This window comes from Trichoplusia ni, chromosome 2 (genome assembly GCF_003590095.1).
Source record: "Trichoplusia ni isolate ovarian cell line Hi5 chromosome 2, tn1, whole genome shotgun sequence".
Taxonomy (NCBI): Eukaryota; Metazoa; Arthropoda; class Insecta; order Lepidoptera; family Noctuidae; genus Trichoplusia; species Trichoplusia ni.
The window spans coordinates 19,568,844-19,586,678 of record NC_039479.1 but is presented as its reverse complement, the minus strand read 5'-3'; the positions used below and the strand labels follow the sequence as shown (position 1 = coordinate 19,586,678).

At 36.2% G+C, this 17,835-nt stretch overlaps 2 protein-coding genes across 2 annotated transcripts in view; one reads left to right on the top strand and one right to left on the bottom strand.

Annotated features, from left to right (window-relative positions):
- Window positions 1-4,646, bottom strand: LOC113508576 (beta-alanine-activating enzyme; the record flags this gene model as incomplete). The annotated part of the gene is given in 5 exon segments (XM_026891700.1): window positions 1-39; window positions 1,756-2,071; window positions 2,152-3,022; window positions 3,190-4,022; window positions 4,115-4,646. Coding segments are annotated over 5 exon segments (2,340 nt in total), but the record flags the coding sequence as incomplete, so codon positions are not given.
- Window positions 4,647-7,614: 2,968 nt separating this feature from the next.
- Window positions 7,615-17,835, top strand: part of LOC113501892 (protein kinase C-binding protein NELL1-like) — a 44,254-nt gene continuing 34,033 nt past the window's right edge. The window contains exon 1 of the mRNA XM_026883196.1: window positions 7,615-7,787. Coding sequence (XP_026738997.1) covers window positions 7,724-7,787 — 64 coding nt within the window. The 5' untranslated portion in view covers window positions 7,615-7,723. The remainder of the gene's footprint in view (window positions 7,788-17,835) is intronic.

The following is a 17,835-nucleotide window of genomic DNA, read 5'->3' as shown; positions in this document are numbered from 1 at the left end:
TTGGTCGGTCACTTCGATTATTTGTATCAGTGCACCATTCTGAAATTTGTGAAAAGGATCATTATCATCTATTAATTGCAGGTCAGCAACCTTCAATTTGATACGGGAAAAAAACAGAATAACATGACTATTATAGAGAAGTGATATGTTTGCTAAAAAAAAACAATATTTTGCCTTGCTAAAGAATCTCGAAATTATAGCATCATATTATAAACAGGCATTCAAATAGAAAGATGGAATACTAATACTACCAGTGGTAAGGTAGTCGTAGTTAAAGAGTACACATTTCCATGAAACAAACTTATGCGACAACAACAGCAATTATTTGATAATAATATGGTCATTCGATATTATATTGTCATGCCTTTTCCTGTAGTGATTATGAGTCACGTCTAGTTCGCGTATCTTGCGCTTATTAAATACAGGTTTTCTTTGTTCATTGTCTAACAACAAATAATTAAGTTTTCAAGCTATTGGTGAATTTATTACTACAAAACAGATATTTTAATAAATATGAATATCCCGTAAAGTCAGATAGGACTGAGACGGTTCTAATTTTTTGAACAAACCACTAGGTATTTCTGCTATAATTTTGGCGGTATGGGAGAGTCAACCTCATTGCATGTAACATTGTTTTTTTAATAAGGGGTATCTTCTATTGCATTATTTCAGCATTATGGCTTGAATGACCCTTATCAATGCTCTGTCTGGCGATTGTAAAAATATCAGGCAATTTGTATAAACAGATATTTTGTTTTGTAACGAAATATCTATAAAGCTTATCAGCTTATATGAACAATACGAATTAGTTAGGACAACGCCTGACTACAGTGTTATCAGTGAAAGATTATGTTACACTTGGGTGCTATTGACTTATATGCATATGTATGAGTGAAAATATATTTAATGGATGTGGACTTAAAAGACCTAGTAGAACACCCTGTGCAAGTTTTAGTACTTTGTTGCAGAAAAAAGTAGCATCTTCTTCATCAGCAATTTCTTCAGATTATTCATGTAGCTACCTAATTTCATCGAAGCAAAGCAGAATAGACTGTCACCACGCCAAACCCACTGTGTGCGCCGACGTATGGCGGGTTCGATCCCCGCGTTTGTGAAATCCAGGAATTTCGGTTTTCCTGAATTCGGTTTTTTTTTTATATGGAACGTGAATATTTGTGAGTCTCGGCGACAAGAGAATTATATTCCTCAATGCGGAAGTCATTTTTTTTAAGCTGTGGAAACGTAACAGGTACTAATAGTTTGATATTTATAACATTACTGTGGATTGTATTACCTACTTGCGCAAGATGTCTGGGAGGAGCTGGATGCGAGCAGCCGCAGATAGATCTCGACGGCGTGCTATTAGGGATGGCCTATGTCCAGCAGTGGACGAGTATGGGCTGATGATGTGGATGTCATGTGTATTACTTAAGTCTTAAGCAGGCACTTGAAAGTTTTAAGATTCTTTTGATGCTTCAAGTGTGTTAATATCCATTATCCAAACTCGTTTAGACCTCAAACAGGGCTCAGCTAGTAAGTTTGTGACACTAGTCAATTACGAATAATGATGACGATGAATAAATATTGCTTTGCTTAGTAGTGTTTCGTACGCCTTGTACTTGCGTCATAGCAATGGGCCACAACATCAACTGTATTTTTTTTTGTCGTACAAAATTTGGCCTCGTATTCGTGCGACTATAAGACCCGAAAAAAATGGGCTACATGTTAAGGAACTACAATAAACTGAGTACATACCCGGCAATCAATACACCTGACATTGCCGTCGTACGACGCTACGTACAGTTGTCCCTTACAGCACACGGCTTTGCTTTTGATCATAGACCGGATGTTGATCCGCCATCGCTCCATGCATGTGAGCATGTAGAAGCAGACGATGGTACCATCGTAGCCGCCGACGAAGCCGCACGGTGACGTCACGAACTCGTCCAGCTTGCACAGCACGGCCGCCTCGATCCGCGTGTTTAATGTCACCATACCTTGCAGGTCCCCACTTATAGCATCCGCTACTATTATTTTACCAGAGTGACTGCCCACTGTGACATAGAGATTGCTGAAATAAAAAGTATTTGATTTCAGTCGTCATATGCACATGTATGTCTAGCAATCCTATCAAATATTTGAAACACTTACAATCCTGATTGGAACAACACAGGAGAGGCATCCACACATTTGCCAGTATCATAGGACCACAAAACCATGAACTCAACAGGGTCATTATTATTCATGCTTGCTCTCTTAAGTAAACTTTCTGACTGACCAATATTTCCAGAATCAGACCGAAACCTCTTTGAGCGCCGTTTATGTTTCCCATCATCTCCAGATAATTCTTTAAAAGCTATTTGTATTATATCATCAACAGTATGTCTTTGGGACATCAAGTAAGGAAGTATCATTTTCCCAAACTGCGGGCAGCTCAGAGACAGCCTGTTGCACATCGACACAGCCAGAAATGATGTGCCTCCAATAGAGAAGAAGTCTTTGTGCTTTATCTGGTCATATGTAAAACTTTTGCCCATGGCCATCTTTAGCTCTTGCAAGAAGTTGGCTTTCAAAGAATCTAGAGTTTGTGGCATAGTCACATGTCTTTCATACATTCTGGATAGTATTTGCCTTGATATTTTACCATGAGGATTTGTTGGCAAGTTGTCTACTCTCATGATTTTATCAGGCCAGTGCTTGTCATCTAGTTTACATTTAAGAAAGTCAGATAATTCTTGGCTGTTTAGAGTTTCAGAAGAAAAATACACAGCAAGAAGCATTGGTTTGGGAAGCCACACACATGCACAGGTCTTTACTCTTGGGCACTGCATGATGGTAGCTTCTATTATCTGCAGATTTACTTTCTGTCCAAACCTTTTGATAATATCATCTCTGCGGCCCCTGTAGTAAATGGTTCCACTTCGCATTTCTCCTAAATCTCCAGTATCCACAAATTTCAAGCAGTTTTCTTCATCACCTTCGAGGTTCTTGTTTAGAATAATACACTTTCTAGTTTTACTCACTGAAATATAATCATTGATACATTTTAGAATAGTTACATTAAACAAGGCACTTATAATTTGGTTCTAGATAAGTTGTACTACAAAAATCAGAGATTTGTTTAACAAAGTATGTACAAATGTATTTAGGTATTTACATGTTAATAAAATAACCATGTAGATTACTCACCTAATAAAATTTTACCTCTATTTTTATTTTCTTTGGCACGATCTAAAATGAGTTCAGTTTCAGACAGACAATTTCCCAGAGGCACCTCTCTGTCTGTGAGTATCCTGTTAAGGTCAAGCTCTGCCACACAAGCCCAGCAGGACATCTCCGTAACTCCATACATGGTATAAATCTTTGTCTTATTATCCCAACTCTTCAAATCTCTCAATCTTTTGATACTACTCAGAGGTTCCCCTCCCAGAGCTAGTATTTTGAGTGTAGAGTTGGCACTTAAGATCCTGTTCTTTATGTCAGCATTAGAGTACTGAAGGAATTTGGATGGTGTTGTTTGCCAAAATGTGATGGCATTCTCTTTGTTCTCAGGGAACAGCACATCAGCCCGGTCCGGAGCAATGAGGAGAGATGCCCCATTCATGCAGGCTAACAATATTTCAACCATGGATGGGTCAAAAGTCAGAGGTGTGGAGAAGAATATGACATCATGTTGAGTAATATTAAACATTTTGGTTAGGTCATCAATGTTAGGCTGTATGCACTGTATTGGGACTTGGATGTGTTTTGGTTCTCCTGTGCTGCCTGATGTCATTGCTATGAATGAATACTGCGGTAAATGCTTGCTGTTAGGTTCACCTGTAATATCTAAGTTATAGAAAGTGATGGTCATATCAAACACAGACACCGTCCGGTCTGGCTTTTTACCAAATAATTCAGCATTTGAATCATCCACCTGGTTCTTGATGGTGATTATGGTGGTAAAATCGATATCTTTTGCTACTGTCTCTATATCCTGGCTTGGATCCACAAACATGAATGTGGTGCAGCATTTGTGGGCTCTGTAAAAATATTAACAGATTTTAAATTACTAATGTTTAGAATCTAAGGTGTATTGCATTTTGTATTTTAGTAATGAAATGAGTATACTTACGCGGCTATGACACATGGTATGATGATGTTCCTCTCTGAGACCAAGCCGATGACTCCCTTGTTGCATTTCACTTGCTGGAGGTTCTGTGATATGTACTCGCACACTCCGTATAGCTCGGAGTACGTGTAGTTCTTATACGCACCGTTGTCAAAATGTCTCACAGCGACGCTCGATGAATATTTGGCACATGTTTTTACAAACACATCGTAATAGCCGCGCTTCACTTTCATTTGCTTATCAAATTTAACGATTTGTTTACAAATTATTGAATTGTGGACCATTCAAGAGAAGAAGGTAGAAACCTTGTATTAAGAACTGCTTCAAAGCATTATAACTTGCCGTATTTTAATGTAATTTTTTATAAATACCATGACAAACTAGTATAAATTGTGTGTTTACTAATTTTGATTTTGTTTTTGCTAATTTGCCAGTGAGGAGCTGAGAGAAATGAATATTGACACTAAGAATGACAATACGAACGTCAAAATTATAAAATGTGACATTATCATTTGGTGTTGCACTGTGAACTTCTAAATACCAACCTTTTGTTCAATTGTTAAAAAAAAAACTTAAATCGCGGTAAATTGCTAACAGATCTGGGCGTTCTTGAAAAAGCTTGCCGGACTAATATGACTTTTTACCTCGTATTGAGTGTAATCACATTCATCTTTTGATTTAATACACCCGTCTACATTTGTTTTACTAGAAAATAACAAATTAGAAGGTAAAAATGCGTCCAACACTTAAAGTCTCAAGGTGCGGCCGCATGCAGCTGCTCAACGCTCGTTTGCAGCGACAAATCTGGTCACGCGATACTTAGCGATAAAGCTGAAAATGTTGAGCTTTGTCGCTGGGAAAAGATGGAGACTGAGTGGCGAGACAAGTCGACATAAGTGCGGTGGTGCTACGGTTTATAATAAATTAATTCCTGAAAAATAATGACCTGAAACAAGATAAAGCTCCTATTTCTTTTACTTACGTACGGGGTACGAATGAGGTTAGGAGATCAGTAGCACAGGGTGGCATCATGACCAGATTTATTGCTGCAAACGGGCGACAAGCGACTGCCTGTAGCAACTTTTCGAGTCGCGGGAAATTTAAAACAGGATCACGAGACCAGATTTGTCGCTGTAAACGAGCGTCGAGGGGCTGCATAAGGCCATTCCTTCACCTACTTAAACACTCTAGACTTTTAAAACTATTTTTATAAAACGACGCCACGTCTTTTGATTAGACCTCTTTAATTATTATTTTATTACTTTAGATCTTACACTAAGGAATAAGGATGCAAGTATATTGAACTAGCTGTCCCAGCACGCGTTTTTTTTTCACACAAATCTGTTCCAGGGAATAAAAAAATGAGGGTATGAAACATTGATATTGTCCGATTCTCAGCCCTACCCAGCACACAAAAATTTCAGTGAGATTCGGTCGAGCCTTTTAGGACAAGTTCCATTTCGTACAACGTGACACTCGGAGAGTCTTATATATTAGATATAAAATAATTGCTTCGAAGCAGATTTATTTATGATATTACTTATGAAGTTCTTTCACAAATTTTCTTCTATCAAGATGTTTAAAGATAAAAAAATGTGAATAAATATCTAAAAAAACCTTTTCCACAAGTTTATTAGGAGATTAATCTACATAATTTGATAGACTGTTCAATTGAACGATGTAACTTCGTCTACTGAAGTATGGCACGTTGTCAAAAGCTCTGCATATTGTCCTTTATTGTGTATGATTGTGTAACAGTACACTACGTAGTATTCCATTCTTGGTTGCTTGGTCATTTGGCGGGCTTTTATAGCTTGGATTACGCCATGACGCTTAATGTAGTGATGTATGTTGTCTGGCGTACGCGTAGCAGACGCAGGTGCCCAACATTTGGTAGACACGTCAATGGGTCACTGAACTTCTTTTTCCCCGTTATGCCAGAGAAATGTTGCGTACATTGATACGTTTTAGGTTACTAACTAGAGTATCTAGGTTATTCAGGCAACTAGCTTCCACGTTAGCAACCAAACAATACCCCTTAATTTTAATATTAAATTTAATATTAAAGGGTATTGTTTGCTCAAAACTTGTAAGGACACTCAACACTTGCAACACAAGCTTACACAATTTTAAGAAGTTACATCTTAGGGATCAACAACTAAAGTAAGCTTTCGAAAGAGACTCGTTGCAGGCAAAATTTCAATAGACTTTTAATTAAAGCCGTATTTGTAGAGACATTAAATACGACTATAACTTTAAAAAAATTAAATTAAAAATATATTATAAAAACATAGTTCACATTACTTAAATACATGTACGAATACAAATGACTCGGATGTAAAACCAGTAAAAATATCTTAATAGTATAACTATTAAGATCTATCATAGGAGTTGAGTTAATCTACATCAAAACATAATAATATACGAGAAGGATGGTCTAAAGATAATATAGGGACACCCGAACTAGGTTTGTTTTAAACCTGTGTTTCGGGTTATCAGTGCAGAAAAATGATTGATGGATATTTTAATGTAATTCTATCACTTAATTGTATTATAAAAGACTAAGCAGGACAAGCTGTCCTGATTACATTACCTGTACTTATTATTATAATTTCTAAGCTAAACAGTTTATTGTAATATTTCTAGCAATTTTTCCGTATAACTATGAGATACGTGTTTCTATTTCGAGTTAAAAAGACAGTTGACGAAAAACTTTAAGTAATACTAGGTACATGGAGGTTCATATGCACCGAATTACATCATAAAAATTGTTAATTTAGTTAATTAATTTCATATTACGCGTTCTATTAAATATGCTGAAAAATAAATTGTTAATCGAATGCCGAATTGTCTAGAAGAGAATCGAAATATTCCACTCTACGTTTTTTTTCTATAAAGTGGAGCAATGTCATTCAATTGAAGTCTCTTACTGCTCACCCCACTGAACAGCACGAGCATGACTGAACGTTCAATAAAAATGACTTTATTGCCCCAACAAACGTAGGATTTATGTTTACTGTTTTACTGATATAGATGTACCTAAATTCATACATCGCGCAAACTTTAGGGGCAGAAACCATAATGTAAAGTTACGAACTTACGATGGACTACAATTTTCTTAAAGAAAATTTGAAGTAAAACATTTCGTATCGTAAGTTGACAAGTAAAAAGTTTATATTTTTTTCCTGGTACTAAGCCATTTCTTTATCGACCATTAAATGAACTTGCTAAAAGTATTTTAAACGACTGAGTGCATTTCTCGATTCGCATAGAGTTTATCAGCTTTAAAGATCAGGATTCTAGAGGGGGCGCAGAGCCTCTGCGGCTGAACTGACCTAAAACGTGTTCGGCAAGTGAACGGGCCCAATCAATTAGGGGCGGTCAGCGATCCGCCAGAAAAGAGGGCAGCGCGCGCGCTCTCTAAGGAAACTCGGAAAATGGTGGCGGGGCTGAGGAGGGGAGGGCGCGGGGCGCGGGGCGCGGGCTGAGCGGGGCGCGGGGCGGCTCGCCGGGAGGGTGCGTGTCCGAGAGGCGCGAGCGAGCATCGATCGTACGGCGCTCAGTCCGCCGGGGCGGCCGGCGAGAGCGCGCGTGTCATGCGCTGCCGCTGAGATGACCGGCGCTCGGGCGCTCGTCACCGCCTGCTGCTGCTGGTGGTGGCTGATTACCGCAGCCGGTGAGTACACCCCATCATACTCTTCCTGCTCTCTTGACTTCGATATTACACCCGATCAGCTGATTCGCACGTCGTGACCTCCCGAACGGCTGATTTCGTCGACACATGACTTTTCACGATTTTCCCCCGGTGTTGCGTACGTTACATGCTTTTCGTAGCATTTTCATGAATACTATAGCGTTTAGTGTGTAATTTATTAATGTTCACCCTATCAGTTGTTGTAAAGTATGATTATGTGAAGGTATAATGTTTATTTGAATCGTATTAATAAAGTAGAGCGTTTCGCTGTTCGAGATTTTCGTAGGTTAAGTTAATCTGTAATGAGTAGTAGTTTATGTGAGGGTAATATTTCCATGTGGCCGAGTTATATATTGTGATAACGGACGTTATTATATAATTGTGCGTCGATTGTCGCATGCAGTGGCCGGGGTCGTCACCAGCCGGCACTAGCCAGCAGGCAGGCCCAGCTCGTCCTTGCCTCGACCACTAGCTAAACAAACGTTGATATTACGTAATAGCACGGTGTAGTGACACATCTGCGTAAATATTGATCATAATCACGCCACTGGGGCTGGAGGAAGTCAGGATTACAGTGCAGGCGTGCATGACACCGACAACACCTGCCGGCTCCGTCGTGGCCGCGCCGCTCGCAGCATCGCCGACTGATGCCGATGTACCAAAATGACGTTTCATGAACACGCGATCATTTCTCATCGCTTTGCCATTTCATCCATCAAATATTCAAAAACTTAAAGTTAAGAACTAAAAACGTAAACATGTTTAAGCAAAATATTTTTTAAAACGATTTCATTCTAATATTGCGCTCTGTAGAGTTAAAAACACTTAAAAATTGAATCTCTTTTAAAAGACTTCAACGCGTTGATTTAATTTTCAACTTTTTGGATTGCACTGTTCTCGTGTGAGCTAGTTACTTCTTTTGAGTTGTTTACATAATTCTCATGCTAATTATTTACTTAGTCAGCAAAATTTGAAAAAAAAAAACTGTGTAGTCTTTAACTATATAACGGCCATATAAACTTGACCAAAATCAAAGAGGTTTCCTAGAAGGATCAAAATTAAAAGCCTCTCAAGTTCCCGATGAGGCTTGCCTTCCCTACCACTTTCACGACACTTTCAAAGAGTTTCGTAAAGCTTTTAGCGATCCAAAGCGCATCGACTTACGGAAGTTAGATCGGCTTACTTCAAGTTACTCGAATATAGCCTTTATCGATATCAAAAGCTTTCTTACTTACAAATATCTGGAGGCTTAGCGCAACTTGTAAACGGAATAACTAAAGACGAAACTTGGAAATAAACCTTATTAAGTTTGTTGTGAAACTTAAATTGAGTAGCAGAAGAACCTTGCAAATGTTTGACCTCTTGCTCAATACCCTGATAGTTAGTTTTGTGTTAAGACACGCAAAAGCAAACCTCAAAACAAAAAAGATCCTTTATATTACCTACAATTAATTGTTGCAAAAGCATTATTCTGTCATATTAACGTGGCATCTATGTATAAGTTCTTCATCTATGAGTTAACTTTTCTGCAGAACTGCGGTAAACTGCTGGTGCAGTTGCCAATCTGTCATATTTCATGTTATTTTTTATTACAATCAGTACTCATGAAACTCGCGAGTCCTTCATGATCAAATCTATTTAGTCAGTAACATGGCTGCACGACAATTACAAGGATTAAAAAAAAGAAAAGAATAGTTTGACATGATATATTGCGTTCGCGTTGTAGAATCAAATTGGAGTATCTGTCTGGTTACAAAGTGCTGTCATTTCCTCAATTCATTTGTAAGAACAACATGGATTGATATTCCAGACCTCAGAGTTTTGAATTGTCATTGCGTTTGTTCGCAAAATATACAACTACACATTCAATTTAGTTTTTAAAGTTTCTACAAAGTTAATAAATGGCCGTAATGTTCTTTTATTTTATGGAAAGCAATAAAACAAATGATGTAGTTATAATGCAATGTGATTCGTTAACTTTTAACCTACTTTTAACAAGTCTGTCCTACTTTACAAGAAAGTTTTTTGAACAAAGTTGGAAGTCGATTCGTTTGAGAAAAGCCATCGTTTATCTTCGTTTGGACAAAACTTGACTTCTAAAGACGAGGTCTAATTGAAATGGAAGGCTAACCTAATGCTTTCTTTTAAAAGTTTTCTAATTAGATATATCTTTGTGTATTGTCTTTCCTTTGAAATTTTCAATGAAAAGTTCTGTGGTTATGTTCACTTCTGAGGGAAACTTTTAAAGCACTTCAAAATAATTTCAACTTTTTTTGTAATGTCGTATAAATTGATCTACTTGTACTATACATTCCACATGCGTTCTAATTATATTACTATTTACAGCAAATCTATTAATTAGGACACAATTTACTTGAGAAACAACATGGAACATGAAAAACAATTGAGAAAATAATCAATTTAATCGATATTATAAATGCGGTCGACACGCGATGTCCCGAATGTTGAGTTATACCCAAAAACTTGCATGTGAGTCTCACACTCACATGCAAGTTTTCTCGTCAATACGATACGAGTGTAGGAATATCTTGCGTGTGCTCGTGACTTCCGGCAACACGTTTTAGGGCTAGTTACTACAATACCTAGCTAAAGCTGAGACTTTAAAATTTAGGAGGTCTCTTGTCAACTTGATAATTGCTACGCTTTAGATTATGTTGTCAATTATCGCTAGAATAAATAAAATTATGAAAACTTTCCTTTGAGAACTGAGAGCAAATTGATATATTTATGGATGGTTATGTAATGGAGGAAGATGAAAGTCATGTATAAATTTATATTTAAAGTTCTTTAAAATTCCCAAAAAGGTTCTATAAAACACAGGTGCATATTTTTATAACAATTACAAATCAAATATTCAGAGATTGCCTCTGGATTTCCTCTCTACCTGTTCTTGCAGCATTATGTAACCTCATTGTAGTTTCATCCCCGCCTCGGGTTTCTCATTCAACTTTTATTGCCTCTGTCTCGAAGGAAGCACTGAAAACATGTAATCAGGACTTGAGATACATCTCACAATAATATTCATTGGAGATTATTAAAAGAAAAAGTACTTTTCTTTTTCTTGTTCTTTTGTTTTTATTAATACAACTTTGTCAAATTTTTCAAATAAAGTAGCATCTGTTTGTTCTTCGAAGTGGATTTTATCCTGAAAATGTATGTAAGAAGGCTCAGTGGCATAAAACGTCCATTTTTCAAAAGCAGTTTTCCGAGAACGAGCAGTGTTTCCGTCGTGAGCTGCAAGCACATAAATCAGTTTCAAAAGCACAGCGTTGGGGTTACGGGGACAAAATAGGTTATAAATTTGCATTACTTGTACAAATATAAGCCAAACTATTTTTATTATTTGTAGATTTAACAACTTTTGGCAAAGAAAACGGTCGCACGCGTAGAAATATTTAATTTTGTAGAGGTTTGTTTAAAAATGAGTTAAATTTTATTTTGTATTTCGTACGTCAGTGGGATTTATTGTAAAAATAAAGGAAACATAGTTGCTATAAACATAGAAAGTAAAAATATTTCTTCCTTTTGAAAACATATTGTCACCAAACTCTTAACAACCACATTTATTTTCAACGTTATGTTTATTTTAGGCTACTTTGTGTCTGGCATGGCTAAGGCTAACAAGGCTAATGTAAGCACATATCGGATTAACGTCGTATATAACAAATTGCACATTCACTATCAGTGATAAAGTAAGTAATATCTCTAAGATTTGCGATGCTATTAATGTTATACTATCTTATCATCTAAATCTGTGTGGAGAGAGTAATCCATTGATAACAGAACACGCTAGTTTCCATTGCATAACAATTGATAAATAGCATTAAACAATTCTGTATATTAATTCTGTCTGATAGTTATTAATAGTTCCTAAGATGAAATATCTTGGGTTGAGTTGCACTTTCAGAAAACATTACGTAAAAAGGGTACTCTATTCGACAATGAGCCAATAATTATTTTTTATAATTTTAATAATAAACTCATACAAATAATTCCTCATATAAATCTTACTAATAATAAAATTATAAACGTGGACCTGTGTCCCCGTATTTCCCTCGAAATTAACCTGTGAATGAAAACTGATGAACTAAGTTATTTTACTAAGTTTATTTTGTACATAGGTGCGAATTGCGGCAAAAAGTTCAACAAAACAGCTGAAATCTATGAAGTTATTCATAATCTACAAAAATGACTGTGTATTTAAATGTTATGTGAATATCCGATATCAAATCTAGTGACGTTTTGTGAAATGAATATTTACGCGGAAACAAAGTCAAAGTTTTTCGAAATCTTCCTCATATATAATTTATCACATAAATCATAAGGATAACCAGTCCAGTTGGCAATATTATCAATGTCCACCTGAACTTGACCGAATGGATAGCAGATAATGTTGAGGAAGTATATGCATTTATAAAGAGTGATTGAGACCTGTTAGGAATAACCCGGTTGTCATGGGAATTTTGTGGGTAAAATACCAAAATTTAATTTGTCTGGTTGAGGAACATTCTAAAAACTTTACCATATGTTCATGTAATTAGATTTTTGTAAATTTTATACCTAATTACAGACCTGCACCAATATATACATAACAAAATATCTGTCTGTATTCCGTAATATCTCAAGATTTTAAGTTTGTGATACATACAGCTTTTATTAAAATAAAATCATTAATACTCAATTACCCCGAAAAGATGGTTATCCAAAATTTGGTTTACTCTACGTTTTAATTCTCCACAATTTCTTCTTACTTAAGTTCATCTTAACCTGTGCCAGTACTAGAACCAATCGTCCAAAACCCATTTTCTCGGAACGCTTTAGGCGTGGGAAAGTTTGGTGGAAACAAATACACACGGTTTAGTATCGCCGAGTGCCGACCACTTATTGACAAATGATACGCCATCCCCTCTACACTGTAACTGTTTTATATGTATCGACATAAAATCGACGCAAAATTCTACATATGTATATTACATGAAGTGGGTATGGGTAGAATAGTTCTAGTTAAATGGCTGTAACGTTAAATGTTAAATGTTAAATGTTATAACGATTTCGATATCTTAATAAAGTGTTAATATGTCTGACTATTTAGGACGTACAATTTACTAATACTATTTTATATACTAAATAAATAATTCGTTTATTATGTCTATTAAATACTGTAAGACAAACTTATCGGGTCGTAAGCTCGTTAAGCAGTAAAATTGCGCACTTTTTTATTGGTAGCGATAAATGTGTATTATTTATTACCGATGGTCACAACCGAATGTTTTCCTAAATGTGACTATGACACACATTTATTTATCTGGATGAAATACCTTCTAATCTTTTGGACAAATTCCTTTTAGAGGCTAAGAAGTTAAAGGACAAGATTATAAAATCTTGCAAATGAGATAATTGTTTCGTTAGTGTGTTATGGCGCAAAATGATAACAAACGTAAAAAATAAATAAGAAATTTATTTTTTAAAAGCTAAATACGTATCGGCACGATATTAAATAAATACCAAAACCACCGTAGCGCGTAGCGGAGGGAAACTGTATTACTGTTACGATATAGCTTTTTTCCGTTTCAACATCACCTCTATTTATAGAACCCTCCCCATAAAGACTTCAGGCGAACCTGCGGTTATGACTAAACTATAACAACTCCCGAATCAATAAAATGTTTCGTTGCCTTTATCCAATATATTTAGGTATCAAACTTTCATGTTGGAAGTTTGTCGGCGAATAAAGTTTTACTGCTTTGTGAATTGCAGCGTATGTCTCTATTTTACATACATTTCATGTCTTCTCTCCACGTCGTGTAACGTAGCATAATTTGTTAGGATTTCAAACCAGTTTTATCACCAAATACAAAGCCAATCTTGTGAAACTTCTAAGTTTTCGGGGTTCTGTCTATCAATGTCACGATTTTTTAAAACGAAAGTTTAAAACTATCCAACTTACTGAAAGAAACAGTTAATTCTGTGACAGTTTCGTGTTTAAAATTACATGAAGATCAAACATAGCGACATCAATCTTACATCGACTGTCGCAAAACTAAAAGTAAAAGTAAAATTTGTAAGGTTCATCGTTCGTTAATATAATGAAGTAAGCTCGCGTGCCGCGGCGACCCGCGACTCCGCGCGGCACAGCGACGTGTCTGGGACCTTTGTCACAGTGTAGATACACGTAGAAGGTAAATTACAAACAAAGATATATTAGATTACTTCAGGAAAATAATATATAAACTATGAACGAAATCTAGTAAATGTTGCGTAAAAATACAAATGATTTACATACATTTTCTTTGCTGAAAATTCCTGAAATGAATTTATTATTTTTCAAAGTTAATTATACAGGCAAATCTGTGAATAAAAACTGATATATCTATGTCATACAGACTACTATTCGTAGTTTAAATTATAAATATATTATGCATATTGGAAAATGTAGAGTTCTACTATTTTGTACTTCTGTAGAGTTTCAAACAGTGATATCATTTTCAGACATGATAACATTCGTAGCAAGATCGTTTGTTACGTTCGTCTACTCGGTGACATTACTCAAATATGTAAAGTTTTCGTAACAAGCTTTCAATTCAACAGTATGCTAAATTTAGAAGCAAATGTCTTTCAGTTTCATGAAGCGAAAATTTGCGTCTGTTGTTCGTGGAAATTTATTTCTTTTTATAGTTGTGTTTTAGAATATTTTTTTATCAGCCTCGTAGTCACAACTTTTACAACTTGCGTTATTAACACTTGTATCCCAATCGTAAAGAAAAACGCCTGAAAATCTGTATAATTTTAACACTCGTGTACCATGAAAACTTGCTGAAAACTCACAGCTGTTATATGAAATTTTATTTAACTAGATTTTGCAAACTTCCTTTAATATTCAGTGGTTCGTCGCAAACTGCTCCCAGTAACCAACTCCGTACGAATCATTACGGAACTGTTCTTGTTGTAAGTTTGGTAGTTTGACCAACTTCGTTACAGCGACCAGAGCACTAGGCGCACGGCAACTTTATTACTACTACGAATATAATAAAGTTATTCCTGTTATTTGGTACAACTTATGATTGACACGCTTCTGAAGTTATTGGGTCACGCAACTTACGTATGCAAAGAGTATGTTATCGATCAATCAAACTTGAATTAAACAGTAATTGCTGGCGATATTTTACGAATTCTTTTTAAAAACTTATTTGTTCTTACTGGCAGTTATAAGTTACAACTACGCTACTTTTTATTTACTAGTATAACTACTTTAAAATGCCCACTGCTGGGCTTTGTATGGCATGTTCCCCTTAAAATTTCGGAAATCGACTTGCGTTTCAGCGAATAATATTTCTAATACATTAGGAAGGGTTGTCCTCGCCACTCCTGTGTACGGCAGAAAAACCCAAAAGTCCCTTGCATATGCGAAAATTAAATTGGAAATTCAGTAGGTAGATATCTGCAGTTCCCCGAATCAAAACACATTTAAAACCCCTCCTTTCTCCCTAAAATTGAATTCATACGTATGCGAGGAGCATAAAATGTTGCTTCGAATAAAATTTGAATTTCCGGCGCCTAAAATGTTATTGATTGTAGTCTGCACCCTAGGTATTGCAACTGAGTTTATTTGTGGGCTGTAACTTTTTAAACGCTTAACGTAGCTTGTCTCATGTAGTACATGGTGTTACTACTTGTAGTGGTCGTGCCTGAGTTTTTATTTTGGTGATTTGATTGAAGATAGATTAGCAGTTTAGCAGTATCGATGGATGTTTCTACAATAGACTTAACATATTTCATTCACTACGGCTAAATACCTACGCCCGTACTCATTGAATATCCTCAAAGTGTGTTGAAGGTGTTGCAGTTACGCAAGTAGCAAATAGATTTTCATTCAACAATACTGCACCTGTCATACATTATCGTTTTCCACTTCATTGAAATAATCCCGACTGTGCTTAACATTCCAATATGTATGTATGCATGTATGTATATCATATTCAATCCTTGGCATTGACACTGATAAGTATAGCGAACCTGCTTTTTAATATTTCATGATGCAGCGGCGCCGTGGGTACATTTCCATGAAAAATCGCCCTGAATACAATATCCTTTGGATAGGTAATGTGATGACGTAAGCGTGGTCTATTTGCACGCCGCGCGCCGCCAGACAGGTGTCAGCGCGCCAGGCTGTGCTCGGGTGATTACCACGCAGGCCACTTGACAACACCAATTAACATGAATATTGAATGCTCCTTCAACTTTGTAGCCACGTGGTGTACCTAAGTACTACGTTTATGAAACAGTGTTTGCTGGTTTGTTTAGTTCCCGCCGTGGTGCGGTGTCATTCTTGATGTATAAATTGTACGTTTCAGGCCAGTTTTAAAAGAATGCTGGTGATTATATGGCATTCATAGATTTAGATACAACACCAATCCCTAAACCTGTCACTGCGGTTTAATATTTGAAATTTAAAACTCTTTAACTCTCTCTTTAACTGATTTTCAAAATTTGCTTTCTACTCTACTATAAAATGGTCAATGTAAAATCGTCTTATTAAACTTGTATCGTGGATCACTCTTTTTAGCCCGAAATTTGCAATTCTTAAGGGATCAACTCAAACCCGCTCTAGCGTGTCTGACGAATTAAGAGATTTTGGATTTATGTTGGCAAAATTAGTTCCTTTGAGGATATTAAAACAGAATTAAGTAAAGCTGGGAGTTTTTAGAAGGGATGAAGTGGTAAACTTCCAAATTTGGGGCATAGAATTGGACTATTTTTAAGTACTGATTTTATGGTATGTGTAAAGTGTTCTCTTGGCAATAAGATAACGCAGCAAGAGATTGCAGGTGTCGCAGTGAGCGCAATGCGGCGCTCTCACTAAATCTACTGTGACCTCAGTTCACGGTCAAACTAAAATATAAGTTAAAACTTTCAAGCAATAAGGTATCGCATTATACATTACGCTAGATTAAATTTATGATGCATTGCTTATGCAGTGTTTCGGCGAAAGTCCAAAAACTTTTAATTTATTTTCTAAACTAACCAATTTCAAATTATCTCATGGGGCAGTGTTTTTTTTTTTTTTTATAAATAAGTAGGTCAATGTCAACTTTTGACAATTATTTATATTAAGTTTGCCGGTAATGCGGTACCTATAAAATCAGTACTGCGCAGCTTTTGACCATCTCGGTTCTCAATACTTAAAAAAAAGATCGACGAACTTATTTTGTTTGAAAATAGCAAACCATAATAATTAACTTTAATTTCTAACCTTCACTTCTACATTAGCACAATTTGTTGACACAGTCGATCTAATATTTACAAATTGTACTCGATTAAAAAAAATGTTTTATTTATACCGTTCGGTTACCGGGCGACGATTGTCCCCCAAAATTATAGAATATCGATTGATCAATTAAGTGTGCGATGTCGACCACGACTTCTACCTATACGCAAGCTGTAGTGGTTGTAATGTTATGGTAGATAATAATATAAATAGGTCGCGGACTCGTTTTTGTACCACACTGTATTTACAATGTATTGTCATTTCACCCTGAAATGCTTATAAGGGGACTTGATGGGTAGTGTAGTTTCTATGTCACCATAGATACAAGTTCTTTAAAGACATTATTTTATTTAAGTAGATCTACGTTGGCTTTAGTTGTGTTAAATTTGTGATTTCTAAGCAAAGTCTGGAATTGATTCACTTTAAGGATCACTCCATCAGATTTAAAGAACTTTGACAGACCATATGCGTTAAACAGCTTCATTTTTGTCCATTAAAACTGCGGGTAATTGTTGTACAAGCTCAAAAAGTTTTGACCCCTGCATATATAGGTATGTATACTCATAAAAGTCCGTCAGCCAACTCACCTCAAAAAGCATCCCGAAAGCTGTTATCAGCGATGACGTCACATCCAATCGATATGATTATCAGTAAAGTGTTCGGTTAACAAATTTGGATCGCTTATCGTCGTGTGTCCGCTAAATGGAACGAATTTTGCTCCCTGGAGAGTTCAAGGACGCCGCA